The sequence below is a fragment of the Scaptodrosophila lebanonensis genome, unplaced genomic scaffold (assembly GCF_003285725.1).
Source record: "Scaptodrosophila lebanonensis strain 11010-0011.00,11010-0021.00 unplaced genomic scaffold, SlebRS2 tig00000001-arrow-pilon, whole genome shotgun sequence".
Lineage (NCBI taxonomy): Eukaryota > Metazoa > Arthropoda > Insecta > Diptera > Drosophilidae > Scaptodrosophila > Scaptodrosophila lebanonensis.
Window position 1 is genome coordinate 8,319,507 of NW_022060529.1, and position 21,894 is coordinate 8,341,400.

The 21,894-nt window shown below is 39.7% G+C and overlaps 1 protein-coding gene across 1 annotated transcript in view; it reads left to right on the forward strand.

The window, feature by feature from the left end:
• Positions 1-21,894, forward strand: part of LOC115634719 — a 36,840-nt gene that overhangs the window by 2,296 nt on the left and 12,650 nt on the right. The window contains exon 3 of the mRNA XM_030532603.1: positions 2,488-3,106. Within this exon, the coding sequence (XP_030388463.1) occupies positions 2,488-3,106 (619 nt within the window). The remainder of the gene's footprint in view (positions 1-2,487; positions 3,107-21,894) is intronic.

Below are 21,894 nucleotides of genomic sequence, written 5' to 3' on the forward strand. Positions count from 1 at the left end.
AGCGTAATATTAAAATACATGCACAGTTCCCAAAGGAAAGTTGACCAATTCAGTTGGAGAGTTTTTGAAAGGACCTCGTAGACTTATTTTAATAGCGATAGCAATTTATAGTATAGACGCATTAATTATAACAAGAGAAGGATTATGTTGTTACAATGTAGAACTTGTTAGGTTAATCATTTAAATGTTTGTGTTAAGACGTGTTTGCCACAACTCCTGTTAAGTAAGATAATTCCTTTAATTATTATTATATTTTTTCTTTTTATCCTAAACAAGAATAGAAAGATTATACCTCTTAAGTATATAAAACTAAAATTTCTTTCTAAAATCTTTTAACTTGGTTTTGGTCTTAGGACTTAATAGATTTCCTTTGTATACCCCTACCAGCATGTATGTATTTGATTGCTTTGAGCCGTTGGCACTGCAGTTTCCGGTGCAGCGAGCGCCAAATATCTAAAGACGACGCATGATTTAAGTTTTGGGGAGCGGAGTGGGGTGCATTGGGCAAAGAGCACAGGAGCCTCCATTAACATAATCACAAGACAGACCAGTGTACTGGGACGAAGACTGACCATTGCCACCGAAAATTACCCAGCTCCAGCCGGCCGGGAAGATCAATTTTGAACCAAAATCACTGCAGGGCGATCAATTAAAATTTTGATCGAATTTTCGTCAATTTTTTGACATGCGGCTAACAGAAGCCGAGCCGAAGTTGATGCTGATGCTGATGGGTTAGTTCGGTTTGTGGTGCAGGACGCGTGTGGCAATAGCAACAACAACTGGTAACATGGACAATAACAGTAACATGGACATACGTGTAGTGAGGAGGCAAAAGCCCACTTTCTGAGGCAAGATCAATGTAAGCAGAAATTGTCGATGGCCGGAGGCAAAACTTCGCATTGGAAGTTCAGGGATGCAGCGAGACGGACGAATACTCGGGCGGTTGAATCAAGGAAAGGAAAGGAAAGGAATGGGAAGGGAGTGGGTAGAGACAGAGGCGTTCAATGGATGAAATTGATTAAAGCGTAAATGAATTTTTGCAGACTTAAATCGTTGGGCAGTGGGCGGGACGGTGACGGTGACGGCGACGGCGACGGCGGTATGCTGACGATGATTATAACATAAGATCGATTGCTGCTGTCGTTGATCGCTAACTCGACGCGGCTACTGTGGAAAGTGGACGGTGATGCATCTTCGTGTCTCTCTCTCTCTCTCCCTTCCTTTGTCCTCACATCTGCCTTGCTTCGCCAGACTTTATTAAGTTTTTGAACATGTTTTGCTGACTCGGTTTCAGGATCTCGCCACTTTTTGCCTCTTGCCTGCCATTTGACAAACTAGCCACAGGCAAGCATAGGTTATGCTTAGTCCAGCGTACAAGGCATTCCATCGGTAGCCTTCGACGTCGACGTCGACGTCGTCGCTGGCATCGTCTCGATTAACGTTTATCCACACGATCAGCGCAGATCCGAAATGCCACAATTTTGCTGATGGCTGAGCAAAAAGTGCGCTGAAATTCTTTGCGTGTTTGGCGCAGATCGCCCAATAAAGAATTCCATAAAAAGCTGCTGGTAAACGGTAGCCGTGGCTACGAGACACCATAATTAGCTATATGCTGCTCACTTCTGGAACAGAAATGTGGTTGAGTTCGCATAAAGCACGCAGCAGAAGTAGCAGTAGCAGCACCACCAGCAGCAGCAGCAGCAGCGAGGTCAGCAATCAAATGCCGTTGCGAATTTCGTTTTCCATTTTATTCCATTGCATTGGCTTCAGTTCATTATTAAGTAAGAAAGAAAGAAAAAAGCTTTTAATGGCACACAGTAAAAGAGCAACATTAATTTAGTTACGCTTCGGCGGACGAAAAGCTGCCAGCGGCAAACGATCGATCGCTAAGTCGCTGTCTTTGTTTTCGCCTCCCCCAATCACCCTGGGATTGAAAGATGTGTTGGCCAAGCCAAGCGCCGGAGTTGAGGGCCGCATCATTGAAGACAACTTCGTGATTCGCCACGATTTGTGCACAAATTACTTGCTAAATTATAGAAAGCAAATAAATCGGTCGGCATTGGCATCGGCATCAGCATCTGCCGTATATACTCGTATACAAGTATGTATAGTATATAGAAATCAACGCCTGTCAGCCAAATTGTGGCCGCACTTGTCTGCCATGGAATGGAGTTGGCACAGACTGAGCTGCTCTGCCTTTTGTCGACTTAATCAATAAAGAAAATTTAGGTTGTTTTCTTTGTCAGCGATATGCCAACGAGCAATGCTCGTTGTGTTTATTTTTAGAGAAGCAGAATGAAGTGAAATTTCACTTAAGCCGTCAATGTACGTATTTGTTCAACTGAACCATGCGCATTTAGCTCAACAAACAGACCAATAGACAGACAATACTTGTATATACTCTAGCACAATTCGTTCTGGTAACATTAAATTAATTCAACTCTCTCTCTCTCTCTCCTTCCCTGCTCTTGTATTTCGATTCTATAGAGTCAGGCGCTGGCGCTAACCCGCGCTGCCAATGCGGCAGCCGTCGTGGCCGCCGCCAATGCCAAGTCACCGTCGGCAGCTGCCAGTTTGGTGGACATGGCCGTCAAGAAAGAGCACTCTTTGTCGCCACCGCAGAGTGTTGTGGGCAGTGCTCTGAACATGGGCGTGCCTGCCGAAGAGGTGGTTGCCCAACAGCACAGACGCGCCTCCCTCCAGGGCGTGCAGGAGAAGCTCACTCAGCTGCAGATGCAGCATCAACAACAACAACAACAGCAGCAGCAACAACAACCACAGCAACAAGCGTCAGGTGAACAGTTGGCATCAGGAGGTCGTCGCTCAGCGGGTAACAGTCCACCCACACACATTCACAATTCAGATGGCGATCGTGGCGGCAATACGATGCCAACATCAGCAGCTTCTAGTCAAAATGCCTCGCTCGCTGCCACACCGAAGAGCGAACGAGAGCGAGAGCGGGAGCGCGAGGAGCGTACCAGCAATGTGGGTAGCATCTCCTGTCTGCCGCCCGCTGCCCTGGGCATGGGTGTCCAACAAGCTGAAAAGTTGCTCAATCACCCGGCATTGGAAACACGGCGAGACTTCGATGTCAGCAAAGTGAACCGTAAGTAAGATCTTCCCATTTAAGAATATATCACTTGGGTTTATCGTTTTTACTTTTGGTATAGTTTTATAAAATGTGATTGCCTAAATATTTTGTTGTCTTTAGCGAACGAGATATAAGTAGCATGTTTTAAATTTAAATCTGCTCGTATTTTGTAAATATAGATCGTCACTGATAGGAATCAGAGCGACAAATTGAGTAATAGGACTATTTTTCAAATATAAAAAGACGAATTTAAAAACATATACAACCATTTACTATATAGCTTGGATTCAAAAATCGCCAACCCCATTCGTATTTCCTTTAATTAATAAAATGTCTCGCTTGCTTGGTTTAATAAAAGCCTAGCGGGGAGCGTTTGCATGCATCGAAGTCAAAATCTTTTAATCCCTGTAATCTGAGACTGGGAATACAGACATAATGTGCCCTTCCCCTACTTCCTCTATTTCCATTGCTATGCACATATCCCATAATCCCGGGAGCTGTGGTCGTGGTGGTGGTGTTTTAATAATCCATACAGCGACGTCATTATAAAAACGTCAATGACATTTATAACCCTTTCCTCTGCGCCGAAGCAAATTTAAATATATATATATATATATATACAACTTTAAACCTTTGTGTGCGCAAATAATTATGTTTATGTGTGCATTTAAATAGCAATGGAGACTGAAGGTTTACGACTTAAGTACTTACTATTGCCATACTATATAGAACTTACACACACACACATTGTACGTTAGATTATTTGATTTGTCTGTCTAACTCGAGTCTCTGTGTTTAGTTCCATGGTTGCTGCTGTCCTTTCAAGTGGCCCATCTGCGCTAATCTTGTTTAGTTCACCAATAGTTCAGTCAATGATAAAGAGTGAAGCGCTCTGTTTATGTGCAGATACTTATGGTGCAGCTTCTGCATGCACGTTTATTTGTATTTCCGAGATAGATTTTCATAGCAACCTTTGCCACGTTCGGTTCGAATCCATTCAACTCTCTGGCACATTCGTATATGCAATGAAATCCTTTGGATTAAGCATATGGAGCATTCATAACGTTTATTTTACCTTCAATGCATCGGTCTGGGTCTCGTTGTGCAAACAGCCCAACACTCACACACACATACACATGGGCCGAGAATACAAGAAGAGGATGTGGACGAAAGGCGGCTATGGGTGGGTGGGCTTGACTGCTTGAATGTGAAGCGTGACAGCAAATGAACGTCAAAACACTTGTGGATCATCCGTTGGGGGAGCTGGTTGAATGAGCTTTTGGAATGGGAGATGGATGTAACCATACAAAAGCAAAGCGTGTTTGTTGGTTTGTTAACAATCCGCCCACATGGCGTATACATGACGAATATTTTCTGTGCAACAAGTTGCTGGCTCCGTCGGCTGGTGGTATTGGACCATTTAAAGTTTTTAAATACCGATTAAATAGTTTGTGTTTAAAATAAAAAGAACATTTATAGTATGTACTTAGCTTTAGGGCTAGATTTGGAAAATCGAAAGCTACTTTGCAAAGTTAATTCAATGCAGGGACCTCTTTTATTTATTTTGATAAATTTGCATTTGAATATTAATTTTAAAATACTTTATATTTAATATATCAAGAAATTAATTTTAGAACGGGTTATATATTTTCAGTTGTAGTGGAGGCCCCGACACTGAAAATTAATAAGAAATGTGTATAGTTGTTTTTAAAAGTAATATTTGTGAATGTGAAGCTATTTTTCCTGCTTCAGCAGTATAACTTGTTTCTTGAGAAAACACTCACATGTGAAACCAATGCGAGTTCTCAAATACACATCCAGAAGCTGTGTAGTTCTACACTGTTGGTATCATAAAATGCAGCTTTTTGGAATGGGGCTTTTGGGAATCATGCACAGGATATGGGGCTACATTACATCGTTTTGAAACACTTACACCTCTAACTGCCCCACTTTGCAGTCTAGGATCTTAAATTGTTTTGGAGCTTAAAGAGAACTTTTGCTCAGCAGACAGAAATGTTAAATGTGCACGAGCTGAGCTCGAAATGTGCGTTAGAATTAGAATTTGCTTGAATTTGTAAATGGGTTACAGTTGCACATACGAATGTGTGTCTTTCTGTCTGTCCGCTTGTTGTTATGTGTCTGTATCGGTCTATAAAGGTGCCAATACCAGTCCCCAATACCAGTGTGAGCGTGTGTGTGTGTGTCTGCAGTATTTTGTAGCATATTTTGAGGATTTGCGTAACAAACTGATATCATCGAGAGGCTGTGGTTATAGCTGAGGCTCAGACTGTTGTTCTCGTTGTTGTTATCGATGTCATTTGACATTACCATTTCATACACAGCTGCATGTTTGTGCTTATGAGTATATGTATGTGAGTTCATATGTAAATCCGTTTGGTTGTTTATATGTACATAGTATATATACATATACATATCTATACAAGTATATGTCTGTTCAAAGCGCCTAAGCTGCTATGCGACGCAACACGATATTTATCTCACACACACACAAACCAATACCATTACATTCGATACAGCTGTGAACAGAGAATATATAGTTGGCATTGCGACTATTTTGGAACATTTTTAGTCTCATATTTGGTTTCATTCGAGTCATTCGATTTATGCAGCGTTTAGTATGCAAAATTTTCATACGTTAGCCTTAATAAATCCCCTTTGCCATCGATGACCGCTCTTGTCAATATGCAAGGTTCCCCAACCCGCTCCCCCTCCCACTCCAACTCCCTCTCCAACTCCCTCACTTGCCCAACAGTCGCTGACACTGACACCTACACATAAGCTTATGCACACGCACACACACACGTGCCAGCATGTGTTTCTACATACACATGTATACATCTATCCATAAGTGTGTGGGTGTGTGTGTGTGTGTGTCGCCGTGCTCTGCAATTGAAAATCACTGTGCCTTAGTTAACGACACGTTTGTGGATCAACGCGTTCCCGTACCCCAATCCCAGTCCCAGTCCCAGTTCCAATACGAGTCCGAGTCCAGCTCCCCAGCCAACAACAATATTACTGCCGGTACTTGTATTGTTTTTGTTGTTTATTGTCACACAAGTTGCCGTTATATTGTTGTTCTTGTTGTTGTTGCCTTTGCAGTTGCAGTTGGCATCGCTAACGGTGTCCATTTTGGCCTCCGAATTTAATTCGCTGCTCGTGCTGTTGGCATTGTTGTAGTTATTGCCAGCAGGAGCAGCTGTTATAAGCCAGGCAGGCGGCTATGTATACATAAGCAGACGGAAGGATCAAAAATGCGCGTACGCTTGCAGAGCTAATATGCATATTACCGCTGCAGACTTTGGCCCATTGGATTATGCATTCATTTCTATTGCACTTGCTTTGCCTGTTGGACCCCCTATCGATATATGTTCATTGAAGGAGGCTGTTTCAAATATTGATTCCTTAATTAATTGCCTTTTCAAGAAGGTCTAACCTTTTGCATATAGAATTATATATACCTGGCAAGTATTTGTTTTTATTGTTTTTTAGTTAAATAAATGATTTATTTGCTGAAGTGAGAAAAGCCTTATTCGTAAAATAAAATATATACGATTTTGGGAATGTGTAACTTCTGTGGCGGATTTAGAAACAGTTCTGCCCATATACGAGTATAAACAAAGTAAGCAATTGATTTAGATTGTTTCCTTAAGAAATTTGTAGCTTATACAAATGTGAATTCTCAATTGACAATTTATTTTAAAGCACATTCCAATTTTACATTTTTAAAGCCAATCCACATATGTATATGGTAGATGGCCGTAATTTAAAAATGAAAATAAAGTCCAAATATCGCATACAGTCAATTGTTTTGCTTCTGAGGCATTTGACTATATCTAATTTGTTGTGGGAATAGATTTCAAATCGACTTTAGCAGAACTTCTGCTATGTAATATTGTAAATAACAAAAAAAAATTGAAAATACAATTAAAGAAAAAATAACAAGTTATGGCTTTAGACTGGCATTTATAACTTTCTTAGGCTCAAGGATGGTTGTTTATTCATTCTACTAATACGACCTATTTATTTATTAGGGTCTATTACGAACTAACACTTTCAATATCGCCTCACAATCAGATGGCTCCTCTTCCAGATTCTAATAGTGGAACGTGTGTGGGGTGCTGCACGTCTAGGCAATGTGTTAGCTCACCAAAAGTGTCTCACACTTAACAGGACACATACGTGTAATAGTGCAAAATCAAGCGATGTAGACTATAGCAATGGGCGGAGATAAGAGCAGAGGCGGGAAGTCAGTTACGGGGCTGGTGGTCGAATAACAGACGAACAAGTTTCGCAATAACACGCCGAGCTAGCTGGTGCATACCAGCATGGATATCAGCGAGTGTGGATGTGGGTCTTTGTGGGTGTTCACATGATGAACACAGTACAGTTAGCTAAGCCGATGGCTGGACATCGTGCGGGCTTGGGGTGCGCTCAGAGCTTAAGTGTTAAGCGTTATGCACAGAGACCAGCACCAGGAACAGCACTGAATAGTATTGAGTAGAGCAGAGCGTATCAGATCCCATTTTCATTGGCGGCGAGGAACCATAGACGGGCACAAATTTTAAGTTTGCTGCAGAGGATTTGTGCCACCCAGCAATGTGATGCATAATACTACGTATATGTCGCATGGAGAGCCACGCACTTGCATTGCACATCTCAGTGACATGGGCGGAGGGGTCAGGCGGCACTGCAAAAGCAATGCCGGCTGTGTGTGAGTGAGAACGCATAGATTCAGATACAAATTCAAATAAATGCTAAAAGCAACAGGAGGGAAAATGTTCGAATTATAAGCAAAAAGGGATTTGCGAAACAAAAAAGCTTCACACACACAAACACACACACACAAGCACACACAAACACATACAACCGCACACAACAAAAATCTAGTGGATTTAACCGAAGCAGCAGGCGTTGGCACATGTTGGAGACGATGCTGATTGTGTTAAGCCAGCATCATATGTTCCTACGCATGCACTGTGAGAAATAGAGTCAACAAATTTTATGTACGCATTTCCTTATAAAATATATATTTATTTACTTGAAAACTTGAAAAGCTAACATCAGTTAAAATTAACTAAATTGGGAAAATTTGAATTTTGTCTGTTACTTTTTATTTTGCATTTTAAAACTATAAAAATATATTTTTTTTATATTTATGAGCTTGCTATAACGACATTTGACCAATACATGTAAAAACTTTATAAGGAAACAATATCATTTTAAGCATAACTATTTATTTTAACTTTTAAAAAACTTATGTTTGACATTTTGTTTGATTGTTAATGTAAGACTATAGTTTTCTTTTCGAGTGTGTCAGCAAATATACTCAAAAGGAGGTATGTAGAGTAGTGAGGGCAATGAAGCTGCTTCAGGTACAAGCAGCCATCGCTTGCTATGGACAATGAGTTGAGCTGCCACCCAAGCTATATCTGAGATACACATACACCCATCACAACAAGTAGCCGGAAAGCTTATACATAGAACAAATTTGAGGGATTTCAATATTTGCAAACAAATCGAGTCGAACTAACCGAACCGAACTAAAATAAGCCGAGAAGCGCTGAACTCTGTGCTGACCAACCCGTATTTGAATGGCCTCCGTTCAGCTCGGCTTATGTGTTCGGTAACAAACCGAACTCACAGACACACACACACATTTGTACGAGTATATATGTATAAGTAGAATGTGTGTAGTGCATCCTGTGGCCACCTTTTGTGTTGTGCATAAGCTCGGCTGTGTGTATTAGGTGTGGCTTAAAGTCCTCAGCGAACGCATGCGACCGAACTACCGAATCGTCCAACTGCCTCTGCCACAGCTTTTCCATCGGCTGTCTTATAATCAAATAAATACAGTCAGAGCTGCTGCCGCCACTTGGTATCTGCTGCAGCAGCAACAGCAACAGCAACAGTAGTTGCCACGTGATTACCAAGACACTTTAAGGCAACAGTAAGCAGTAGCCGCAGCAGTAACAACAACAGTAATGGCCACAACGATAAATCACTTACAAGAACTTTAGGCAAGTGCATACTCACAAACACACACGCAGTATCTGTACACAAGTGGAATTATAGTTTGGGATTCTTAAGCATATTTCAGCATTCATACATACACATGTATTTCTAATTAGCACTTCTTCTGTTAAGTAAGTGCATAATATTTTAAATCCGTTGCACAAAGAAAATTGGAATGGGCTTAGGCAAAAAGCTTTACCATAAATGTAAAGTTATTGTTAAATAGAAATTCAAGCTCAAACCAACATAGACTTTAATTAAAAGAATATTATTTCTACTTGTAGTATAAAGTTAACCACTCTTAACCAGCACTTATCCTGGCAGTTGTTCAAAAGCAATTCCATATCTACCACTTGTTCATTTATTTATTAAGTCAACATTCCTCCTCGCTATAATATTATAAAAATTCTATAAAAAAGAAATACTACAATGTATCGATTAGATACTGATGTTTGCATCGGTTTTGGTTTTAAAAACTTGAAGGTTTAGTTACTTTGGGACAAGAATCATAAAAACCATGTTCTGAATCTCTGAATTATCCCCATGAATTTCTTTCTCGTATTATTCACTGCAATTACTAAGACTAAAAAAACGAATAGTTTTTTTTTTAAACCAAAAAATAAGTAAAGTTATGGTGCATTTTATAGCAGATCTTTGTTCAATATAGTTTTGATTTACAGCAAAAAATACAGCATTCCTAATTTATCCAGCAGAGAAGGCGGCATAAATCTAATATAATGGAATTATATATTATTTTAAACATTATTCCAATATATCAAAATTTATTTATTTATTTATTTCATCGACAAATAATGCAGTCGATGTAAAAGAAACAAAAAAAAAATAAATATATATATATATATATATATATATATATATATATATATATATATATATATATATATATATATATATATATATACATACTTGTATGTATACATAAAAAAATCAATACAATAGAGAACTTGAACTAAATAAAACTAAAGAAATAAAAAAGCCTATAAAAATATCTAATAACAAATCCGACACGGTGGGGGAATTTTATGTGCCAAATGGCCACCTATGGCCCGATTCACAGCAGCGAGTAGTCAGATCCGTTATTAGACCTATCAAAAAAGAAGTGGAGATGAATAAATAAGTGCATATCAAGGATAAGTTACTGCTTCCAAAGTTTTATTATTTACAAATAGAGGGACTGATTTCTGAATGTCACAAGCGTTTCGAAAAATTTTAGATATTTGATATGGATATCTTGAGGAAAGTAGCAAATAATTAGATGAACCAGATTTGTATGCTTTCGCCCCAATTATGCCACACAAACAATATTATGGTAGACTATTTTGTTTATGTGTGCGACGAAGCCGCATTTGACGGTGGAGGGTATTTGGAAAATCCCTTAGCTGGCTCTCGCACAGCGATGACGCCTCAGCGCAAGGACGTTTATAATCCGAAAGCGAAAACAAAATCATCATCAGCAACAACAACAACAGGAACAGCAACTACAACAGCAACTGCAAAACGAAGGACATTAGACGAAAGCATCAAGTTTGCGACTTATCCCCGACCTAGCGAACATTGCGGTAGCCAGGAAAGGAAAAGGGTAATACGGATTGCTGCTTGCCTGACTTTGGTGAACTCCTTGTCGCCATTCCTATTGCCTTAGCGCTTCATGAGCCTGTGGCTGTGGATGCTGCTATAACTCTGTGTGTGTGTGAGTGAATATATGTGTGAGTACCGGTGTCGTATGCTTTGCATGTGGATTTGGCGCCAAAAGTTCTGAGGCAGTTTGCGAGAGAGTCTCAAACCAAAGTTTGTGTAGCGAGACTAGGCGAGGTAGAGGTACGGCATTATTTGGAATCCTTTATCCCTTTATCTGGCTTTAGCTCTAATCCCATCAGACACAAATGAAGAGAAGTTTCACGTTTCGCAGACGACGCAAGCTGCTCCTTGTTGCTGTTATTGTTGTTGCTGTTGCTGCTGTTGGTTATCGTTCGTATTGCCAAAGTGGAGTAACACCGACTGTCACCATCACCATCACCGTCACCGTCGCCGTCGCTGCCGACGCGTACGTGTTCGATGCGGATTTAAGCTTTTGTTTTGCGTTCTTGTTTGCTTTTGAAGTGCCTTGGCAGAGGCAGGAGCAGCGCGCTTAGGGATTTCGCACAGGACGTACGTTAAGCTGCTATCCAAGCAATGCCTCGTATGTGAGCTATTCCCCCCTATCCGTCCCTCTCTTCATTCGTAAGGGTATACCTATATTAGTATTGTGTGTGGAACTTTTGTATATAATCCCATTTTCCAGATAGTTGTGGCGTTTAAATAGAGGTCTCAAAAATTTAATTATTCAAAACTGAAAATCAGCTGAAAAGGGTATTTTTTATTGTCTGTGTGTGGAAACACATAAATTTGTCTTGTAAGGAAAGCTTACTATTTTCCTTTAAAGATATTAAAAGCGGGATCCCAATCATTAAGAAAATACCCATGAAATGAAGTAAATAATTTAATAATAAATAAATTAATTAAATTAAATTAATAATAAATAAAATTAATAAATTAAAAACGTCACGCTAGTTCATAGTTTTTGGAAATGTAATTCCTATTTAAAGAAAACTTTAACATTATAAAATTAAATAATAATAAAACAATTTTGATCTCACTTAGATGTAATTTTCTCATCGTTATTAAATTACTATAAGAGATAATATATCTGTACGTGTATATCTGAGTATATGATGATTTAATCTGGCTAAAAGGCGATTGTTTCTGAGCTAAGCCCCCTTTCACATGCCCAGAAAATCAAATTCTACACACTGTAAGCTGCTGTTGGTCGGCAAGCCTTATTGATCGCCCCAAGGATTATCCGGGGGCGGTCGCGAATGCGAATATGGCAGGCGAAGGCCAACATATTGGTCGGGCTCTTTGGTCATTTTCAATTTGTGGACCGAGCCGAACCGGACTGTACATGCAAAATGGGCAGCTGGATGTACTGCGAGTATGATGGGATAGGTTTAGCGAAGGCTGCGCTGTAATCCGTTCGAATGCTCCATGCTGCATGCACAAATGGTTGCGCACATGGTCATCATATATATACGCAGTTGCTACTTGTTGTTGTTGTTGTTGTTTGTTGTTTTAGCCATCATATGAATCATACGCAACGTAATCCCAATTCGTTTAAGTTCGTACAAAATCCATGCCAACACTGCGCCTGTTGAAATAATTTGCCTGTCGAGCTGAACAGCAGGAAGGCGGTTGCGTTCGGGAGGGGTATTGGGGGGTCGAGCATATTTTCGCAATAAAGTAGATCCCGCATTAATCCCAACGATTTTGCGCTCAGGGCATTGCGTGCTGGTGCCTATGTGTGTGTGCTGTATGTATTTGTTTATGCGACTGGGCGTGCATGTATGTATGTATATGAGTGTATATGTGTGTGCCTGTTTGTGCGCTGCTGCTGCCTGTGTTTGTGTTTGTGTCTGTGTGTGTCTGTGTTAATCCTTAAACCGGCAGCGCTGCTAGCTGCAGCAAAGCCCAAAAGTATGGCGCAGAAAAGTGCCAGTGTCGGCCGCGTACTCGTATTTGGCGTAGTGGGCGCCACACACAGCGGCAACGCACAGTGACAGCTAAGGAAGTGATGGGGAGTGGGGCGGAGTGAAGGGGGATGACGTCAGCCCCGCAGCCAAACACAGTGGATGAGTTGTCTGCCGCTGCCGCTGCTGCTGCTGCTACTGCTGGGAGATTAACTTTTTTCCATGCAAACGGCTGGGTTTGGCTCTCGTTCGTTTGCCGGCTGGTTGATTGTTGGCCATGTGGGCGAGGGATTTAATTCTGTGCGGGATTATTATTTCGGATTTAACTCTTCGTTTTATGGATCGCTTGGCATTATAATGTCCAGAGGCATCGTAGTTCATTCGAATGGGGGATTTTATTATTATTGATTCCAATATTAATCAAATCAAATAATTTTGTGGAACATTTCATAAAATGCACCAAAAATATATTTTAAAAAAATATATAATTTTTTTGAAATACAATTTTTGTAAAACCCACTTGTAGCTAGCATTGTTATCAACTGGTATTCAGCTTTTAAAAAGACTATGAGCTATATCATTCCTTATACAAGTAATAGTTCATTTTACTGGAAAGACTTTTTTCGAACGCCGCCACTGCCTCATTACTCGCATTTGGCATTATAAACTCCGGTGTATTTTTATAAACGAAGCCCCACACCATCAGACGAAACAGAAACAGCAGCAACAGCATCAGCAGTAACAACAACAACAACAACAACAGAAACAGCTAACGGAGACTCATATCGGCACACAGACGCGCGAACCCATTATACCGTAAGCTGTTGGCAACACACAGAAAACAGCATTATCCCAAAACGAAATGACGTCCCTTCGAAATTAATCCTTAATTCCATTCATTTCGTATAATCCCTCAGATATACTTTGATAAGCGTAATGCGGGCCAAGCTCAGCAACAGACCAAGATACACGCACACACACGCACACACACACACACACACGCACACAGGGTGAGTGAGAGAGAGGTAGAGAGAGAGAGAGAGCAAGAGAGAGTGTCTATATGTATATGCAAGTACATGGACATTTGTGTTGGTGAGAGCCAAAGAATGAATGGTATGCCGTCTGTCAATGGCGGAGAGCTTGCCACATGTTGCTATCACCAGCGCAGTGCTTGCTTGACTATGTGTATCGGTGTATTGGTGTGTGCGAGTGTGTGTGTGTGTATTTGTGCACTGTGTTTGTATTGCCACCGCCTTGCACGGGGCGCCAAAACATGCCGAGCTCTCGCATGTTCAGTTTTGTGCCAAGCATGCTGGAAGAAGGTTGGTTGCTCAGCGCGTCGCACGCTTGCTGTGTGCGTGTGTGTGTGTGTATGTTTGTTGTGTGTGCGGTGAACGTCTTTGCGGCATTTGCCACCGTGTCGTTTGTTACCAAATGCTCATAGTGGCATGCAATTGGATTATTTCAAGTTCGCGGATTACAAACTACAAACAAGTGCCAATTCTGTGACCTCCAAAGTGTTGATCAAGGGCTGACACATATGTACATATATTTGAATTGTGCAAGTGACCGAATTCCAGTTGAAACTAAGAGACGATACGATTTCAGAACTAATAATTACCAATAAACTATTACATATGTGCATATCTATATTATATAAGTAGATATATAGATACTTATATATGTATTAAAGTATGAGAATAGACGAGACTCCAACACGCACAGGGGATAGGACCTTTGTTGAGTTTTTCTTTCAGCACCGTTGAATATGTCTGTCTGTCTCTGTGCCTCTCTGTCTGTCTGTGTTTACTGTGGCACACTGTCGCAGACGAGATTTGCCACACCACTGTCAAGTCGTATTTGTCAACAATGGCAAGAGGGACAGTAACAACAACAGCAACAGCAACAACAACAACAACAGCAGTGGCAGAGACACAGATGACACGCACACACAGAGGCAAGGCGCACAAATGAACTTAAAAAGCAGAGCAAAAGCTTTTAAATCTGTTGCTTTCGTGCAGGCTAATCCCTATGAAGTTCACTAGATTTTGTTTTGTGTTGCTGCTGTTGCTGTTGCTGCCATTGTCGTCTTTTTTGTTATTGCCGTTGTCACTGTTTTGTTGCTGTTGTTGGCTGCTTGTGCAACAGACACAGATACCGGCTCGGCAAACTCACAGATATTACATATATCCGTACGTACATATAATACGTACATACGTATGCACTAAGCAAGTCTAAATCTGGCAGGAGAAATGTTGCTACAATAACAACCACAACAATGCATGTGGTGGGCACATTACAACAGCAACAGCAACAACAACAACAACAACAACGCCACCTCACTTTTGCACTTAAACGCCCCGAACGGTCGCTCATCCTTGCCCCCTTCGTGGCGCAGCTTAAGCCGCGCTCACACACAACACACAGCATCCAACAGCCACATCAGGAAAACCAACACTCACAGCCCATACTAGCAAGAAAAGGCTGTGAAAATAAAATAAAGGCTAAAATGATAAGTGAAAGCTACTAAAAGCGTGTGGAGCATTGGAGCCGTTTGTTGTTGTCGTAGTTGGCTGGGGCGTGCGTGTGCTTTATGTTTAATCCTCAAGGATTCGTTTGTGGGTGAGTGTGAGTGTGCGCGTATGTGAGTGTATATGGATTCATCACCAAACGCCACACTGCCTACAATTTCCCATGGTCCCATGGTCGCAATGCGGTGGTGGTTACTGTTGTGCCTTAAGCGTTTAATGCAGTTGGTTTCCTGATAGCTGACGACCTGAAAGGCATTCCTAGGATGTTGCCCTATCAAACCATATGAGCTTATGAACTCAAACAGAATTCCAGTTCAGATTGTTGAGGTTTATAGTATGTTCAGTATGTCTATTTAGAAATTATGCAAATAGGAACAGTTTAGAAAGAAGCCATATGTTCAGGAACTATAACCACAACCAGAAGACTACTATGATTTTATATGAAGTAACATTTTCTGTCTTTATGAGAAAGAATTGCCCATTTTTCAGGTAGAACATGAAAAATAAACCTAGCAGCCAGATTAGTTAAAGCAGCATGTTGCATTCTTGACTTTCTTTTAATGTTAGAGCCGATTACAGAGCGTTTTGATTATTTTTAAATAAGTAATCAAAAAAAAAAATAAATAAATAAATATATATATATATATATATATATATATATATATATATATATATATATATATATATATATATATATATATATATATTATATATATATATATATATATATATATATATAATATATATATATATATATATGCAAAGAATGCAATTGAATTTAATACAGTTGTCTGACTGTTCACACAAAAATGTATATTATACGGGTATAGTAATATAATATATGCTTAAATAATCATTCCTATATAGATTTATATAAAATTCATGTCAGAAGTATTTTTTGAATGAGTTTTTATCTGCCATCAATTACAAAAGCCATGTAAAGAGTTTTGATCAACTCTGTTATGCTTTTGTTTTAAAGCTCACACTTTTTATTCGCTCTGCTTGTTGACACCACGGGCCATTGAAAACAACTCATGAAGTTAACTGTGAATAAAGCCACAGATACATTCATGCACATATGCACAAGTGAGGGCACATATGTGCGCTTCAAAAAAGCAAAAAAAAACTGTTGGCATTGAGTGGAATCACAAAAAATTAGCAGTTAATCCCTTTAAATTGAATACCGCACATGGCGTTGATGTGTCTCTCTGTATCTGTGTGTGTGTTTGCGTGTGACAAAGAGCGACAACAGTGACAAAAAATCGCAGCACACAAGCACAGCCATGCAGAGATACTACTGACACGACCAAGCGACCAACTATTATGGCCACAGCAAGTGCGGAAGAGCGGCAGAGTTGGCCCCAACTCTGACACTGAGCAAATGCCACAGCGGTTGGCGTCGCTTGATATCTTTCACACACATGCAAACATGCTCACACGTATATGGATGATGGACTTAAGAGCGCCTGGCAGTTTGCGTGTGTGTTTGTGTTTAAGTTTTTTTGAGTGGGAGGCCGCCTAATGTGGCCGAGCAATTAGCCAGAGTTGCCACATAATACGCGCAGATAAATGATTAAGATTTTAAGTTGTACCCGGTCGCCGGATTAAATCAGCCGAGCGCGCATGGGTTTATTTCTGTTTTTTACAGCTCCAATTAATGTTGTTACTGTTGCTTTTGTTGTTGCTGTTGCTGTTGTTTTTGCACGCTGTTGTGGCTTGTCGAGAGTTTGTTGCATTTTAAGCCGCATGTTAACTCCATGTGTGTGTCTGTGTTTGTGTGCGAGTGTTTGTCTGCTTGTGGTTTGAGTTTAGCTTTGTGGCCATTTGAGCGCAGTTGCTATGCTCATTAAGGGTTAAAGTTAAGTCGCAGAGATACGGCACGGAGAGTAATCAAAACTTAGCGACGCGTCTAATCTGCGACCATTCCCATTCATTTCAAAACTGGAAATCTGTTCAGAAATTTGCTTAATCCCTGCGCACAGCACAACGTAAAATCCCAATCAAGAAAACAACAACAACGAGAAGAGCGCAAAGAAGTTGCTGAAGAGTTCAACATACTGCAGACAAAAAAAACCAAAACGAACAAAAAGAAAATTATAATGCCACAGCGCAAATCCCTCTTTAAATTAAGCTTCTTGGCAGCGGCATATCGACGCGCCACCCTTCTTCTCTCTGTTGCCTCGACTGATGTTGTTGCCCATGTGGTTGTTGTTTTGTGCCTTGTTGCTGTTGCTGCTGTTGTTGTTGTTGTTGTTGTTGTCGCGCAGGCCGCAGCAGCAAAAGGTTACGCTTAATGCAAATACGTCACTGCCGCTGGCGCGGCCACCATCGCCGTCGCAGTCGTTGTCGCTGTCGCCACACAGAGGATCAAATTTCATCCCCATCAGACAAAGCCCAAATACCAAAATACCAATGCGACATCCTTTGCCAAGGCATTGCGTCGACTCTGGCGTAAGTAGAGGCTGCGACGCAAACTGTGCGCCCGCCACTAATAAACCAAGCGGCGGCAGCACCAACAACAACTGACGCGCTATAAGATGCTCAGCTTCCAGCTTCCAAGACCCCCCCTCGTATCCGAACCCGCACCCGCACCCGTACCCGTCCTCACCCCCCACGCGACATTGCGTAAATTCAAAAGCATTCAAAGCCGCTCATCTGGCGACCTCAGAGCCGCAGTGGCTGCTGCTGCAGAGTGTTACACACGCACATACATGCATACACACAATTCGCAGTTCATTGGCAGCGGATTAAGCCGCTGCACACACACATGGACACGCATACACACACATAGGCAGCGGCACAAAGATGCTTTGCCATTGGATCGATTTAAAATACAGTGCATAAGAAGAATACGAAGCTACAGAAAAAAAATGAAAAAAAATGAAATGAAATAAAAGAAAAATCAGTTGTGGGTATTAATGGCCTTAACGAGTTCCGTGGCAGCAATACGCGAAGGCGGGCGGTAATATGCATAAGTACCATTAACTTGTACTTAAAACTGTGGCAGGTGGTGTGCGCTGTGCCCTGTGCTGGTGTCTCTGTGTATTTGTGTGATGAGCAAGGGGTAGGTTCTGTCTTGTCTTGTAACTTAACTCGCAGCGAACGAACGTTTTCAAGCGGATTATATTAATCAATGCCGCCACTGCCGGCGGTCTCGACCACTTACTCATTCACTTGGTATTCATATTCAGATATATTTAAGCATATACAATAGTATATATAGATACATGCATACATACTTATGCAAATACCTTGCCAACTAGGCGTATGCGCTTAACTTTTCATTTCATATGAGCGAGTTTGCAATAAAATTGTCTCTTGTCAAAAATAGTTTGAAAAAATTAAGTTTATTAAAAAGTTGAAATATTTGCTTCCTATGCACTGAAGGGTCGAATCGAAAGCAGTTGACACTAAAGATGTGTACGGCACTGTTCTGAACTCCAAGTATAGTATTTAGTCAATTGTAGGTTTTATAGTACTTCAGAAGGTAAGATGTAAATAGAGACCTTATGAGATCTGGCTGGTAAAAAGTTAGAAATTAAGATAAATAATAAAAATAAATAAAATGTATAAATCAAAAACTTAGTAAAATGTAATAAATTAAGCATACAACTAAATAAATGCAAAATATTGAAGAGTTTTAGGCTTATTGGTGAACAATTTATTAGCCAGTCTGGTAAATTGTTTATGACTTATAAGACTAGATTATAAATTTTAGTTGATTGTGGTACTGCGACTGAGTAGTTGGAAAGCGATAAAAACACACCATCAAAATATAAATCAACAGCAAGTCTAGTATTATTTTTGTTGAAATTGAAATTTAAGTAAATAATACAAATTTTTCTAAATTCATTATCATTTATAATTTGAATAAACGTTTATCGTTCTACTCATTTCTTTTTAATTATCAAAAGCTCAGTGTTATTAAAAAATAGTATATAAAAAATTTTTTTTAAATGAAATTACATTTTTAGATTGCAATAATAGCCTTATGATGACATACCGATTTTTAGGAGACTTAGTATAAGATCTGATGAACTCAAGTAAAAAAAAAATTACTTTATTAATATTTTTAATCCACAAAACTTATTATTACATAAATCGCTAAAAACGTACTTTGAGTTCATAAATATTAAACAAAAACAAAATATTCTTCTTTGTCCAGATATGCTTGTCCATTGCTATTTCCTTTGATTTCAATATTGAATTCCTTTGTTTGACGTTATTGGCCTTTTGCTTCGTCTCTCTTAATTGAATCAGAATGGTAGATCGCGTGTTGTGCTCCTTTCGCCCACAGACTTTGTTTGGCTTTAAGCAGGAAGATTTAAACGTAACGTTAGCCCGCCATGGCCACCAGCAAAGCCATATGCATACGCTTATTACTCACACACACACATACATATACGTATGTATATATGTACATACATATTTGCAAACGCATGCATCGGAGGCCGCGTTGCATTTGTGTATGAAAAGCAAAGCGTCTTAAGCGTTAAGTACGAGTAGCAGCGACGTGAATAAGTAATATTGATAACTAAAGTGATTAAGGTTACCGCCATGCCTGCATTTGAGTCTCTCTATCTCTCTCCCTCTCCCTCTTTCTATGTTTCTTTCTCCATCTTCCTCTATCTTCATCTGTCATTGTTTGTGTGCATATATGTATGTATGTGTACGAATGTTTGTAAGTTGCTCTTGCCTTGGTTGACTTGTTGTTATCGTGCTCAGTTATGGATGTACATAATAGCTATGCTCATGGTGGTCCTATAAAGCCGGCCACCTATTGATTGGTTGCTATTATATTCGGTATTTACTATGTATAGTCTGGCAACTAAAACAGTTTTTCATAATTCGAGATTTTGGGTTACCTGAAACACTACCCCTACGTACAAGTATGCTTAAATAAGTACACTTCACGAAAGCAATCTTGGTCACTTCTATTTTTATTTTCAATCATTTGGATATGATCTATGAACTCCGCATCTTCTTTTCCCCTTTCTAGTTAGAAAATCTCAATTGAATCTTTATATTTCTAATAAAAAGAAATAAAAATTTCCTAAAATATATATGTTTTTTCTTCATATTTTCATAATGACGAAGGTCATGCGTCACGCTTTCATTATAACCATAAACTTTGTATGATTTTGTAAAGAAAAACTGTATCGGTACACTACCCTTTCTTCCAGTGTATGAGTATATTGAGCCTCTTGACCATGCGGCACACTGGCAGTCGACTTGCAAGAGCCGCGCGCTAAGCGCCACCCAATGCGGCAAGTTGAGCCCCTAATCCGGCTTTTGCAGCACTACAGTACGTGCGTTGGCATGCTTATGGCAAGTCCTTTGCGACTCAAGTGCATTGCAAGGATTCCCACCCGATTCAATGCCAAGTAAACAGCACTCGAATGCGATTTATGATGATGTTTGAACGATTGTGCGCGCTAATTCATAAGGATATTTATGGGTGTGTGTTTTTATTTTGAGGTTCTCTTATAAGAATTTAAGCAGCAGTCGATGACATTTGACTTTGGTGCGCTTATTTCAGCTACAGCCGGTTTTTGACGTTTTGTCATTTTAAATACACACGCACGCACACACCAACATATAAGCAACCATGTGTAATGAATGAGAGCTCGCTGGTAAGGATATTTAAATCCTCTTTGTTTGCTTGCCTTCTAAGAGTATGTTAAGAAGTAAGCGACAACAACTTGTCTTCCACTTGCTAGTTTTTGACAAATTGAAAATCCTTTTGTGTGACCGCTATTGACTAACATACAAACCGAAACACATACATACATATACTGGTACATAAGTACTATACATAAATACGAGCGTGCAGAAATGCATGTGAGCACGACGGCACGCACGGCTGCGTTTCTGTTTGCGTTATCCTGAGTCCATAATTTTAATCCTTTTTCCAACATTTTATGTCATGACAGCGTCTTTTGAGTTTAAATATTTGGGAATTGTTGAATGCAGTTTGCTTACGTGTGCTTGTGTTAAGATAAATCCTTCCTTAAATAGTACAAATGCCCAAAATATATGCGCTTTGAAAAAATTAAACATACAATTCCTGACCAACAACAACTTTTCGCTTGACTCATCATTAGAACAATCAGAACTGTTTCCATTTCCAAGTTTCATTTAATTGTTCACAAAATAGCAGTAATTGTTAAAAAATGATTTCTAATTAATTTTTACATGCGAAGGAAGTTCCCTCTTCAAATGATTTGAAGAAATATAATAATCTTTGGAAATTAGATATTTGGTTTCATTAAAAATATTGCATTTACATCAAAGATGTTATGCTAAAGCAAGGAATTTTAATGTTTGTCTCTTATTGTGTTCTGTCTATAATGAAATATTTTCGTTTAATCGTTCAATTATAAACAAAAGCAGTTTAATTTTACAAAGTAGTTCAAAAGATCACATTTATAAAAATACTATTAGACATTTCAGAAAATAAAACAGATATCCTAGCAGAATATTGCGTGATTGCATTTATTTAAGGCCCTTGATAACATTGTCAGTTACAATTGAATTTAATCTTAAATTTCCATAATTTGCATACGTTTTGCCTGTCTAAAAACGAATTGCAAGCACAATTTTATGCATTGTGGTCCTTGCCGTTTAACCACATTCATTTATTTTCATTGGAAAACCAAGCTCATGATGCCACATAAAAATCTGAGCACTCAACAAAGTCGTTTGTCAGTCGTTT